Raw genomic sequence first — 14,095 nt, 5'->3', positions numbered from 1 at the left:
GGAAAGAAAAAGAAATAAATACAGCTAAAATGAGAAATTATACAGTCAAAAGACTTGTACGGTATGTTGTAAAGGAAAGAGGAGACCTAGACTTTAGAGGAAGTTAGGCCTTTTTATGTCACACATTAATGCTGTTACTGTAATAACCTTAGTCGTGGCCCATTGAGTGTTTACCAAATGCGCAAATATATGTACAAGCCCGTGTTTAGCAAAATGTAGTAAGCATAATAAAAAACAACAAATTAATATTTATCTCCCCATCTCCCCTTCCTTGTGAAAGAATACAAAAATTTAAAAGTGATCTGAAAAACACTGGAGGAGCTTTAAATGTGCAAAGGTTTTCTTCTTCAGTGTCTGTGCTGTAGCAGTGGTCATTAATAGTTAAACACAGCTGGAACAAGCACCAGTTTTTGTTGTCCTTTTGACATTCAGCGGCAGTAAAATATTCTATGCTAAAACAGTGAGAAATAATGTAATGAAATCCCATATAATAAAGACTGAAGCTTTTTTTTGACTCAGTTATGGTAATATGTAAGGTTGTAATTCATAGTGATACTGGATAACTCTTTTATATTGGACAGTGTTTACTCCTCCACAGGTGTAAATGGTATGCCCAAATATAGGAAACACTATGTTTACTGTAAAGCAGTCTATAACACACACGGCCTCTAAAGCTGCCATAGCGTTAGTCTACATTATAGCACACTTCAGTGCATACAGGGTTAGATTACGTTCGACTGTTTTCGGCATTTCCACTCTTTTACTCCCCCACAGATGCAAAAGAGGGGTTAAAAAATAGGTAAAATCCTTCAATATAATGCAATAGTTATGACTGTATCACACACTACTGCCATTGTTGCTGTTGTTCAGTACCCTTTGTGCTGTGCCTTGTTTCCACAAAAACTGAGTAGTGTTCACTCGCGTTATTATCGTAGACAGTTTGCTGTTCTTGAGTGTGCAGAAAATCCATGTTAGGGAGGGAAAAGAACGCTTCGCCCAACGTGGGGCTCGAACCCACGACCCTGAGATTAAGAGTCTCATGCTCTACCGACTGAGCTAGCCGGGCTACATACACCTAGAAACAGATGATGTCATAAAGCATTGTGCTGGCGTCCACTACTATGAAAAAGGGGGGTTAAGTCCTGCTGTCTCGGTTCTGTCTCATACTGACCTCTAGCGTCAAAGAACAGGAAGTGTTATGGTTCGCTCGAGTGTTGAGTTAATAGTGTTCCAACGTAACGGCATTGGTTGCCAGCCCGATTAAAGCCACTGAAAAATAACGCTAGTTAGCTAAATTTTACTTACAGCAAAACCCATGAAAAAACTGGCTTTTGCTAGTGTGTGTGTTTTAAAGCGTTCTTTCTTTAAACAGATAACACTCACCCCAAAACATCGACGAAACACAATGAATCCACCTTACCTGTTAATTGGCTGTAACGGAAGCGTTGTCAAGCAGACAAAATTGACACTTCCGGTCACAAGGGGCAGACAGGTAAAAAGAAACACCCACAAGATGGGTTCACATAACTATGAGGTATATTTTGTTCTGTTTGTAATATTTTGACCCCACAATTGGTGAAACTGTATGTATCAGCCTAAAAGTCCCGCATACTAATCCGTCTTGAGTGAAAGTGAAATTTTCAGTGATCTGCAGTGAAATTGTGGAAGCAATGAACAAAAATCCTTTCATCCAATAAGCAATCTTTATTTTCCAGACAGAAAGAGAGAGAGAGATGTCCCTGGAACAAAAGTAGTTTATAATATTAAGTGTTCAAGGAAAAGAGAGAGCATTAGAAAAACTTGATTGTCTCCCTGATGTGTCTTATCCAATAAATCGAATTACCATTATCCTGCTGCTCTTGGGGCCACTGGGGCAATTTACCTGTCTTGCCCAGGTGGTAATATAGACCTGCTATTCTAGTATACAGTTCTATTTCCAAACATACCCATGAATTCAGACAGCGCTCTGCTGAAATATTATACATCCCTCAAAAAGTGTTGCATCAGTCGAAGGATTTTACATTTAACCGTTAGCAAATTAGGAAACTGGGCGTTTCCATGGAGTACGTGAAGGCACCACGGGCCTGGGTTCTCCTTCTACGTCAATGACACTGGGCGGTTCATGAATGGGGTTTTGAAGTGGGAGGGCCCGTCATCTGACTTTACCAGGCAGGGAAAAAGTGGGTGTTGTGCTGTAGTGTTTGGTTTGATGCGATGCATCTTCATGACTGTTTTTGAGCACATGAGCAGCGGGTTCTCTGTGCTAACGGACCGCAGTGGAGCGATCAGCCCAGAGCAGAGCGAACATTCGTCAGTTGAGACGCGCAGGCCAGCGGGGGAAAGCTAGCTCCAGCCCAGCGAGACACGGTGACGGCAGCCCGCAGCCAGAGAGGGGAGAGCCGCGTCGGTGAGCCATGGGTTTCCGCAAGAAGAACAAGAGCCCGCCGGTGCTGAGCCACGAGTTTGTGATCCAGAATCACGCCGATATGGTTTCGTGTCTGGCCATGATTATCCTCCTCGGCCTGATGTTCGAGGTACTGTGTGATGGACAGGAAAAGCGCACGAGCTGTGGTTAGCCGAGTGATGTTAGCTGCTGCTAACTATCGTTAGCCGACATGACAGCAGCACTCCAGGGGCAGGGCGCTAGCGTGTCTCTCTCCTTCCCTTCTCATGTGTCTCACTGATTACCAAAGAAGATGGCGAGGAGGCCCACTGGCACAGCTAACAGGTCATTTTACCAGTCGGCTAATCCATTGCCTCCATAGCAAACCAATACATTTATCTGGCCATTGGTAACAAAGATGGTCTGGCTCAAAGTGTGTGCATGCTCCACATTTGATTTCCAGCCCTTTGCTTCGACAGAGTAGCTATAGCTGACTAGTGCCTAGCCACGTTTGAATGAAACAAGATAGCGTCCCCCACACTGACCTGTCCCCACCCAAACCCAGCCACCAGACTGGAAATACTGTGAAGACTGATGAGATTGTGTCCTCATAAACCTTTACGTGCCGAGGTGAAGATGAGCTGTAGCTTGGCACAGAGTGATCAGTGCCTGTATTCAAGGAGAAAGAGAAGCCCATGGTACACACTCACCAGTCACTGAAGCAGTGGAAGTGAACTTGAAATATACCTCATTTTGCTAGAGACCCTTGAGAGCCCCACCAGGCAGCCCCTGGAGGTCCCCAGACCCTTGTTATGGCAGTCAGTGGATTCAGGATCTTGCAGTGACACAGCAGTCCTCTCTCATTGCACAGAAGTATGAAAAGCTGACTGAATTTTTCTAGTGTTTGACAGTTAAAAGATTAAACATGGATGCAGCCATTGAGATATTCTGCTTATGCGCACCCAGCGAAGAACGGTGTCATGACAGAGAGTGAGGTTCACATGAAGCATAATACACACATTGATTATGGTGTTTGTTTAGTAACTCAAAGGCTTGGCTTCCTTCATGTGAAATATGTTAATGGTCAGTGACAAACCTTTCCTCTGACTCAGAATCAGTTCTTTAATCCTGTTTTGTTCCTTGTGTTCCAGGTCACAGCGAAGTTTGCCATCATGTTCATCACAGTCCAGTACAATGTAACACAAGTTCTTGGTGAGCTGACGTTTTTCAGTCCTTAGTCAGTTCAATATTTTAAACATAGGTTAACTGCATTTCCCTGCATCTGAATACATGCCCAACACTAGAATTTAGGATTTAAGCTTTTAACTTTTGGCCTCTGTGTTTTTTTAGCAGATGAGAAGAGTGAGCCAGTGAACCTGTACCAGTATGGCCCCAAAGATGTGGCCACAGTGTTCTTCTACCTGCTCATCGCGGTCATCCTTCATGCCCTGATACAGGAATATATCCTCGACGTGAGTACACCGATATCCAAAGGCAGCCGCCGTCACGTTGTTTGTTGTTTGGAACACAGTGGCTTATTGTTTTGATCTTTTTTATGAGGGAAACAGAAACCTTTGTGCTCACCACAGTCGTCTGTCTGGATTTTCATTTCAAAAGCATCAAATAATGCCTCACGTGTTGGCTCTGCTCTGCTCCATGACAAAGTTTTGGAGAGCCGCTCGTAGGTAATCAGGTCCAATCCTTCCAGCTGCATGTGCACTAAAGCATAATGACTGAAGCGGTGCTCATGTTTCCCCTGGCATCTTTTGCCTTTGATGTCAATCCCCAGTGGGATATCATTAATGCACAAAACATATTTTTAGATATTTTATTCCCAAAATAAAAATCTTTTTGTGGACCACATTTACAAGGTTTTTTTCCTCTCTTAAAGAACAAAATCCCATTTTTTCTCATCTGTCTTAAATCAATAGTCTAGTGTCCATGTGAGCACTGAAACAGGTTTTGCTTGCTGTTATATTCATCCTGTTCACACTTGCATACCTTCCACTTACAGTCAGAGAGATGGAGCACAAAATCCCCAGTCCTCATTCTGTGTGAAAATACACTCGGTGGAGTTCAGTGGAGGGTCGACCCACCGACCCTGTGATTAACAGATGACCCGCTCGACTTCCTGAGCCACCCAGAGTATGCTTTAAGGTCAAAGAACTGCAATTACAACATTTGTACAAGACACAAACAGTGGAAAACGTGCACAGCTTCTCTGTTTGTGCTGATTACAATATACTGTATGTCAGAGCTGAGGCTGTTACAACAGACTGTTTTATATACAAGCCTGATTCCAAACAAGCTCGTGTGCAAAACATAAATAAAACCCAGTGTGATAACTTGCTAATCCTTTTTGACTTATGCTCACCTGTTTGGATCATACCACCGGTAAACAGGTTCATTGGTAACAGGTGATAGTATCATGATTGGGTATGAATGGGGCATCCTGGAAAGGCTCAGTTGTTCACCACTTTGTGAACACATGATTGTATGAAGGATGTTACTACATGCACAGCACTTTGTAAAACCGTTGTCAGTAAGCACAGTTTGTTTGCCAATGACTGCATTCTGTTTTATTTTCATTTCACACAGCGTCTCAGCACTTTTTGAACCTGGGTTGTATTTAACCTCCTGTTCCTCATAGTGAAAATTCATCTAAAAATGTCTGTTTTGAAATGTGATGAGTCACAGAAAAAAGTGACGCATACTTTTATAATAACAAGTAAGGAACTAAATGTTCCCCCGCATCAGCATCTGATGTATCCGTGCGTTCACCCTGTGGAATATTTTTGTATCGTTTCAGAAAATGAACAGGAGGTTGCACCTGTCAAAAACCAAACACAGCAAGTTCAATGAGTCTGGACAGCTTGCGGCGTTCTACCTGTTCTCCTTCATCTGGGGCTGCAGCATCCTGACGGCGGTACGAGGGTCAGGAGTCAAAGAAACACTTTGTCCCAGACTGCATTAGGCTTTTTCTTATCTTTGCATATGTCTCTTTTTCTCTTGACAGGAGGACTTTGCAACAAATCCGACTTTCTTATGGGAGGGTTACCCACACACTCACATGGTGTAAGTAAAGATTTATAGACCCTCTACACATCATGAGATTATATTTTACAACTCGGCGATTAAATCCAATTTTAAATGAGTTTCAAGAGGGAAGCATTTCCATTCAGACATATGTTGAGCTTCTCTTTAAATATATGATGCACTTGTTTCGAAATGCTGGGATGCATTTTCCTATCTCATATCAAAGTTTAATATTACAGTCCAAGCTTAATATCACAGATCAGCAAGAGATTCTGTTTCATTTCATCACTTTATTCTACTCTCACCTCATTTGTTTGCTGGTGCGAATTGTGCATGTTACTGTATTTTAAACAGAAGTTACAGATCAGTGCACCGTGCACCACATGATCCATTGATACTGACGTGATATGATGTCTGTCCGTGCTGAAATAACACCTGGGCTCTTACCTCTGCACAACCTGTCCTCTGTCAAGTTTTCAGGTCAAGTTCTTCTACATTTGCCAAATTGCCTATTGGCTCCACGCACTTCCCGAGCTGTACTTTCAAAAAGTCCGGAAGGTGAGTTCACTTAAAAAAAAAAAAAAAAAAAAAAAAAGATGTACTTAAAATGCAAAATGCTTCGGGTTTTTGTATTACAGAGCAGCAGTCTCTTTGTGTAAATCAGTGGTGTCCTGCAGATGTGAGGCGGCACATTGGCTCAAGTGAAAGAAAAAGCCGTCAAATTAAATTCAGAGGCCAAGTGTGTCAACCATAACACGTCAGACTATGAAAGAATTCATTTTGCTAGTTATTGTCAAAGTTTTTGTGCAATGGCCTCTGCAGACTGTAACATATGATGAGTACAGCGGTGCATACACATCGGTCGTTAATGTCCCTCTAACACTGCCAATCCCTGCTGGGATTTCCATGTGTCTCCACAAGGAGTTAGCTGCCAGCAGCACAGATGTGCACGTAGGGGCTTCGAATACATTAAACAGCCGCGCCTCTGTTGCAGTGCTTATGCACCAGCAATGCGAAATGTTTTTTTTTTTTTTTTTGGTGGAATTAGCATGAAGAAGCTGTCACTTATCATTTTCGTACTCCATTGAAAAAGCATTTTCATTTGAGGTTCGTCGCATGTGTGTGGAGCTGCTTCGCTGATAAGTGTACATACATTATTTCAGAGTAAATTGGAGCTAAGCGGTTGTCGAGGCTCAATTTGCATAGAAAGTATCACAGCGTCAAAGCTAAAAGGTAGTTAATGAGTCCCGGCTGTGTTCTAAAAGTTGCAGACTTTCCTCGACAATGTTTACAGTAAATGAAATGACTGAAATCTACAGCACGCGTGATGCTGCTGCTGCTGCTGCTGCTGCTGCTAACACAAACTCTCTCCTCCTCTGTTGTATCTCTACAGGAGGACATCCCCCGCCAGCTCTACTACATCTGCCTTTACGTTGTCCACATCACCGGTGCCTATGTCTTAAAGTGAGTGACATAATTCATTTTTCTGAGCGTGTCCTCCATGGAAATATTCCTGAAGGGCGTACTCTAGGTATATCGCTCATAAAGATCTCATTTTTCCTGATAATGATTTGATAATGTTTCCATCTGGTGCCTGAAAAGTGGTTTTAACTTTTTACTGGGGAAAGCAGTGATGCTTTTTTTACCTTTGCAGGAAAGTGCATAAATGTAAGATCAGTGCGTCATTATGCGATTAACCACTTGGACAGTGTACATGACACTAAGCTACTGCACCTTATCTGTGAGTTTGTGGAGTGACTGTTTTCTTGTTTGAGTGGCGGCTCAGTTTTCAGTTCTCATCTAAACTCAAAGCCAGGTCACATGACTTTTCCTCTGTAATGAGGAACTGATACCATAAGATTTCAGGCTGTTTTAACCTGCGGTCTCTACCTGTTTTTTAAAATGGAGTCTGCTCCCTTCGCTCATCCTCTTTCTTTTTAAGACTGCTGATCTAAAATCCTTTAATATGATAAACTGCCATGAAAGCATTTCACATCTCCTGGTTCACAGCCATGATCCAAAAGAAGAGTACTTTTTCTTTATGTCCCGAGTCGTCCTCAGTTAAGCCTGCGTTGCCGTCTTCTCTCTGCATCCCGTCGTGTTTAGCCTCCACCGACTGGGCCTGGTGCTGCTGGTCCCTCACTACCTGGTGGAGCTCCTGTTCCACGCTTCACGCCTCTTCTACTTCAGCGATGAGAACAAGCAGAAAGGGTATTGCTGTCATGCATGTCAGTCTTCTCGTTAGCATGTGGCGGCTTCGTGATCTGAACAACCTCTTCTTCTCTTCCAGTTTTACTCTGTGGGCGCTGCTTTTTGTCATCGCCCGCCTCCTCACGCTCACCCTCTCAGTTCTGACGTTTGGCTTTGGGCTGCCCCGTACAGAAAACCAGGGCTTCTCCCTAGCAGAAGGCAACTTTAATGTGCTCACCATAAGGCAAGTCCAGATGGCGATTAACAGGAGGAGCCCTTAATGTCTTGTACTAAGCTCACTTAAACAAACAAAGTGGGCACAGTTTTGTTTTCCTGCTCACAAGTTAATCACTTAACCTTTTGTTCTTAAAGATTTAGCTTTTCAGCCAGCTTTGGATCGTTACAATGTGGGTAGTATATGCAAAGGAAAAATGCTGAACTAGAGACGAGCCAAAACAAAGCACCAGTTACCCCTTTAAAATGTGTCCTCCCCACCCTTCAGGATGACCTGTCTGGCAGCTATCTGCCTGACACAGGCCTGGATGATGTGGAAATTCATTAACTTCCAGTTGAAAAAGTGGAGGGAGCACAGCCAGAACCAGGCCTCAAAGAAGAAGACGGTCAGCCCAAAGAGCAAGCCTCACAAAAGGGAGCCCGCAAGGGGTGAGTCTTAAAGCGCCTCAGCGCCTGCTCAGGTAGACAGAATGTAATCCTGTGTTTCAGTTTGTGTCTCACACGCTCAGATTTCTCTGCAGTGTTGCTCATATTTATCTAAAATCACTTTCTCTTGTCTTGTCAGGAGGTGCAGCCAATGGGGTTGTGAAGTCTGACGATAAAACATCACCGCGGGCGAGAAAAGCCAAAGCTTCATAGAGGTGGAAGACGTGGGGGAAAAAACTGAGTGAGGGAGTTCTGACAATGTGACATTATGTCTTTACACAACTTCAAATTTTGTCTACTGCTATCCAAAACAAAAGTTTAAGCGCACTAAGAAACCTTACATAACTGTCCCTTTGGGGTTGAAACTCCTTTTTGAAAAAGCTCAGTGTTACTGTCCGCTAGAAACGATGTTTATTATTAATTTGGGTTCTGTGCAGATGGGACGCTGGCGGGGCAGTGTTGGTTTTGATGCTTTAACAGGATAGATTTAGCTCTTCGAAGTGTCCTTTTGTGTAAAGCTACGATCACTCGCCGGGTACTTTGAACTGAGTTGCTCTTCAGTTATTTGACATGGAATCAGCTGACGTCACAGTACCTTTAAAAAAAAAACTATTTTGACTTCAGGGCAACTTAATATACAACCCTGATAAAAAAAAAGCTGAGACACTGTGTAAAGCGTACAAAAACAGAATGCAGTCATTTGCAAACAAACGGTGTTTACTGAACGGTTTTACAAAGTGCTCAAAGAGTCCATGCAGTAACATCCTTTATCCAATCATGTGTTCACAAAGTGGCGAACCTCACTCCATCCTCGCCTGTGGACGACTGAGCTTTCCAGGATGCCCCTTTATGATGCTGTCACCTGTTAGCAATGAAGCGGTTTACCTGTGGAATGTTCCAAACAGGTGTTTTTGGAACATTCCACAACTACATTGTCAAATATTTTGTCTATTTACTGTTTTCAATTGAGTATATGTCAGGGAGGATTGGCAAATGATCACATTTCTGTTTTAGTTATGTTTTACATGACGTTCCAACTTTTTTGAATTGGGGTTGTAAAGTGTTAATGTACAGATTAAGTGTATGGGGAGTCATTTTAAGTTTGGGCCTTATTCAGTTAAACTCCTGCAAAGGGCCGCCGGCTCAAATCCCAAAATGAAGCCTTTCTTTCAGCACTTCGATATTCTGCTGTTGTCAGGAAAGAATCCTAAATTAAGTGCTCCTGAGGAATACGTGTGCTATTTAGGTATTTGGCATGGCTGCAGCCAGAAAACTGAAGCTTTTTCTTAACTCCTTGACCATTTACTGCCATTATTTGACAGCCTCTGCCTTTGAAATCCAACATGTTTCAGGATTGAGGCACCTTTGTAATTTCCTTTGCTTTTATCACTGGCCTGGTAATCAGCTTCACCCTGTCACGGGGGCTCATCCAGGTTACCGAGAGGAAGCTGTACTGTAACCTGTGATGCTGTACTGTATGCACACAGTCAAATCTTTATAACAGCATGATTGGAAACTTGAGCAAGAAACTGTGTTTGAGGCTGTGAATCAGTCTTTTATATGGTAATGTCAATGCATGATGGTGTAAGGCTAAAGACTTTATGGCTAGTTCCTACCTGTGCTGTTGAGTTTGCATCTCTCTCTCTCTCTCTCTCTCTCACACACACACACACACACACACACACACACACAAGCATTCAGTGGCCTTTTAACAACTGCTGCAAGAGGTTTGATTTATTTATTTTTGCCATATACTACAGATAGCTATTATTTTATATCCTTTGAAAAGCTATAACCAGCAAACACAGCGGTACATAGCAACTGCGTTTAGTTAATCCAAACAATACAATCTTTCTTCAAGTGTCCTTATACTGTCAGTGGTTTGTATCACTCGTTCTGCTTGTGTTGCGTTCGTCTGCCTTCTGTGTTTGCTTTTTTCTTCTTGGGTATCAGGGGACAAGCTATTCACCACTTACACTATAAGTTACCCATGGTGCAATCGGAGGTGTGTTTGTTAGGGGGTGTGTTTGTATGCCTGTGCACTTACTCGTGTGTGTACAGTATGGTTTCGCCTACCGTGTATGTGAATTAAGTGGGCGCGAATGACGACGGGGATGACAGCGATGTTTATTGCCTGTCTGGTTAAATTTAAAAAAAAAAAGATTTCCCATGTGCAGAGCATGAAATGTGACAATCTGTTCATTGACTCCTGCCCCGTTCGCTGTATTTCACGATCACATCCTGTCTTTTCGTTCACTTTGGTCGGGCCCCGTCTCAGAGCCCAGCCCGCTTCAGTGTGTGTAAAACACTGGGTTGTGGATAAGTGTGCGATCTATAGGTTACTAAATGCTTATGTGTTCGATGTCTCTGACCCTCAGATGCCCTTTCCTGTGTGAGAGAGATTCTGTGATTTCTGTTTGCCAAACGTGGCATGTTTGGTCCTCCCTGCTTCACCTTTTCAATGATCCTGACATTGCTAGCGGAGCACACGTATTGTACTGTTGGCCACACTCTTTCCTCTCAAGGACCTAGCCCTGCTCTACTACTAAACCACTGTGCATGTGAAGCTCTGCGCAGACAAGACTGTGCTACCTGTCTGCTGACAGTTTGGAGTCTTTAGTCGAGAGCAGGGAGGAGATGCCATTCATTTTTGCTCCCTTTAGCGCTCCTTATTGGGACTTTGGTGGTCTTTTGAAGCCCTATGTCTGTGTATGGCAGTGTCATAGGAGGGAAGGAGGAGCAGAGGACTTATGTACCAGCCTGTTATTAAACTGTCTCAGATGTAAAAGAGAAAAAAAAACTGACTTAACCCTACACTGTACTAAAATATGTGTCAGATTTTTAAGCTATTTTTATAGAGGGGGAACTGTTGAAATTCACTGTTGTTCAGTACACACGTGTGAATATTTGTTTTGCATCCATATTGATATGAATTGTTTTTTTATATAAGAATGAAGCTTGCTGAACTGTTAGCGTGGGTATACATTGTGGTATGAGTGTAAAGATTTTACTTAGCCTAATGGTTTATTTAACTTCATGGCCTTATTAAAGCAAAGTGAACTCAATTGTATAACAGTGCTCAGTTAACACTATGCTGCAGGTGAGCACTGCAGCTTTCACAAATACCTGTTTTATTATCGTGAAATACACCGTCATACTGCATCAGTTAAAATATGTGATCCGAGGAGCACATGGTCAGTATAGTGTTTTATTTGTTCCAGTCCAGCAGGTGTTTCTCAGTACTTGTGATTACAGGCCGGATGTACAACCCCGGTTCCAGGAAGGTTGGGACGTGAATAAAAACAGAATGCAATCGTTTGCAAACAAACTGTATTTACTGACAACGGTTTTACAAAGTGTTCCTGAGCCCATGTAGTAACATCCTTTACCCAGTCATGTGTTCACGAAGTGGTGAACCTCACTCCATCTGCACTTGTGAACGACTGAGCCTTTCTAGGATGCCCTTTCCATACCCAATCATGGTACTATCACCTGTTACCAATGAACCTGTGAAATATTCCGAACAGGTGTTTTTGGAGCATTTCACATCTTTCCCAGACTTCTCTTTTGTTGAAACATGCTGCTGCATCAAATTCAGAATAAGCAGATATTTACAAAAACCAATGAAGTTGAGGAGGTCAAACATTAGATATATTGTCTTTGTACTGTCTTTAGTTGGTAATATGTCAAAAACGATTAGCAAATGATCACAATGATTCTGCTTTATTTATGTTTTACACAGCGTCCCAACTGTTGTGGAATCAGGGTTGTAGAACCAACAAGCTGCATTTTGCAGAGTGAATCCATCTGGAAGCTTCTCTTGCTCATCAAATGTCACACCGTACAACAGTCGGCAAACGTTTAGGCTCCGAAACATGAGCCACTCTGCAGTTCACGGTCCTGTTGCTTTGAGACACAATAGCCTGTATAATCCCACAGGAATGCACTTTTTTGCATAATATGCATTATGTCAGAGCACCATAACACTGCTCTCTTGGCCTGTTTCTGCATTGATTCTCAATGATTAACAAAATGGAGTTGCTCAATTTTAAACTGTGTGCATTTTCTAACTGTTGAAAAAAAGACTGCAATGATTCAACTGTATGAGCAACCTCCAGGTGGCAACAATCATTAATGCATTTGACCATGAGATCACTTAAAAAAGTTGAAAAAAAAAAAAAAAAGACCTGCACAGCAGAGACACATGTTTATTGTATTCAATTCATTCATTCTCCATTGTCCTTGATTTGTTTTTATTTTGCTGCTTGTTTGTAGATGTTGCGATATATTTCCTTTTCAGATATGTTGTCTCTGAACTGCTCTGATGGTATATATTTATGCAAATTCTTGTGAGTTCTGATCATTTTTTCTTTGTCACTCTTTTTTTATTTCATGTTTGAATAAAGCTTTTATTCATGACACAAACTTGCTGAACATGGTTTTTACATACTGTCTGCAGGTCGAGTAGTAGAATTGTATCCATGGAAACCACATGGAAAAAAAAAAACATTGCAGTTTCAAAGTGCACTGTAGATTATGAGAGCTGTAGATAATTATCCACTTACGAGGTGAACCAGCATTGAAAATGTCATTCATAAAGCAGGGATATGCACAAGATCTTGGGTTTTAGAGGCTTCCCTCTTCCACCTCCTGCTCATTACATCTTCCCTCCTATTTAACTTAAGGATATATTTGGAGACCTACTTGATTTTGAACATTTTTCATTTATACTTCCCTTTAGGGATGGTGTCAGGAGATGAGAGGAAATATTGGCAAATCCTAGTTCTTGGTTAATTACCACCAGGGGGCAACAGTGAGCTTTTTGCCTGAGGGACAGAAGCAGTCTGCAGGGGCATAGCTGCATACAGACCTGCATTAATAAATCACTAGTGAGAGTGAGAAAGACAGAAACATTGTCTTATCAAACAGTATGCGGCTCAACACTCTTCAGCAGACTTAACTGTGCAATAAACCAACAAAATGAAGTAACTGATGGATTTATCCACATATGAGGGTACATTTCAGATGGGGGACCTCCGCCTTGGCTCCACCGTCGTGCAATTTGACTGGCAGGGCACTGTAAACACGACATGCGCGTCCATGGATCGTGAGGAATGAGGACGACGCCGAGAGGAGACACCTGCAGCTCACTGCTAATGTGTTGTGTTGTCTTAGAGTAATGGCTCTTCTCTGGGAAATCAGACAGCATGATGGATCAGTGGGAACCAGAGAGGCAGGCTGGAGCTCTGCAGGGTCAGCACAAGGACAGGAGTTCACACACATGCTCTCCATCACACACACGCACACACGCACACACGCACACACGTACACACACACTGATGGCTGCATCCCCAACCCAAACATACATGACCTGAACCTGCTGAGGGTGTGCTTCAAAAGCAAACTTGCAGAAAGAGTCCAACAGCAGGGACCTGCTAAAGTGAGGGGGGGGGGGCACTATCCCCCTCTTTTTTCTTTAATTCCTCCCCTTCATCCAATGAGGATAAATCTCTCGCTGAATCGTCAGTATTATGTGTAATTTCCATATAAATTAGCTTCATTAAAAGGGGAGTACTTTCTTATTTAACGAAGCTCATTTGAAATTCTGTATTTAATAAGACATGCAATGCCAGACTTGCAGACTAATAGCCAACAATTAGCAGGACTGGAGCGTGTGTGTGTCCGTGTGTGTGTGTGTCTGTGTGATCTCTTGTAAGTATTGTAGTTCCTCAGTGTTATTTTCATTGATTGTCTCAAATGAGCAAATTGGGCAGCAGCTGCTCTACCAGCCAGGTTTACTCGCAGTGATCCATGAAGCACGGCGGA

General features: G+C 42.6%; 1 protein-coding gene and 1 non-coding gene across 3 annotated transcripts; one reads left to right on the top strand and one right to left on the bottom strand.

Moving 5' to 3' along the window:
- Window positions 1-993: 993 nt before the first annotated feature.
- On the bottom strand, window positions 994-1,066 carry trnak-cuu (transfer RNA lysine (anticodon CUU)). Its single transcript has one exon. It is a non-coding gene; the product is annotated as a tRNA-Lys (tRNA).
- A 1,033-nt stretch (window positions 1,067-2,099) lies between these two features.
- Window positions 2,100-10,416, top strand: LOC139335176 (translocating chain-associated membrane protein 1-like 1). 2 transcript variants are annotated; one of them, XM_070968657.1, is made up of 11 exons: window positions 2,100-2,534; window positions 3,535-3,595; window positions 3,734-3,855; window positions 5,193-5,309; window positions 5,400-5,458; window positions 5,893-5,977; window positions 6,813-6,883; window positions 7,526-7,630; window positions 7,710-7,853; window positions 8,112-8,272; window positions 8,409-10,416. In XM_070968657.1, exons 1-11 carry the CDS (start codon window positions 2,415-2,417, stop codon window positions 8,480-8,482), a joined length of 1,119 nt encoding a protein of 372 aa, XP_070824758.1. In that variant the 5' UTR covers window positions 2,100-2,414; the 3' UTR covers window positions 8,483-10,416. The 2 variants fall into 2 exon arrangements, with proteins under 2 accessions (XP_070824758.1, XP_070824759.1); XM_070968658.1 differs by having other exon boundaries at window positions 2,123-2,534; window positions 3,737-3,855.
- The last annotated feature ends 3,679 nt before the right edge of the window (window positions 10,417-14,095 follow it).

This window comes from Chaetodon trifascialis, chromosome 8 (assembly GCF_039877785.1).
Source record: "Chaetodon trifascialis isolate fChaTrf1 chromosome 8, fChaTrf1.hap1, whole genome shotgun sequence".
Taxonomy (NCBI): Eukaryota; Metazoa; Chordata; class Actinopteri; order Chaetodontiformes; family Chaetodontidae; genus Chaetodon; species Chaetodon trifascialis.
The sequence above is the reverse complement of the archived record's forward strand: the minus strand, read 5'-3'. Positions and strand labels throughout refer to the sequence as shown.

Bases quoted from the DNA above. Each gene is read 5' to 3' on its own strand.
- LOC139335176 (XM_070968657.1), top strand. From the start codon at position 2,415: ATGGGTTTCCGCAAGAAGAACAAGAGCCCGCCGGTGCTGAGCCACGAG. The intron at 3,856-5,192 runs GTGAGTACACCG...GTATCGTTTCAG, and splicing joins TACAGGAATATATCCTCGAC to AAAATGAACAGGAGGTTGCA. The intron at 7,854-8,111 runs GCAAGTCCAGAT...CCCACCCTTCAG, and splicing joins TTTAATGTGCTCACCATAAG to GATGACCTGTCTGGCAGCTA.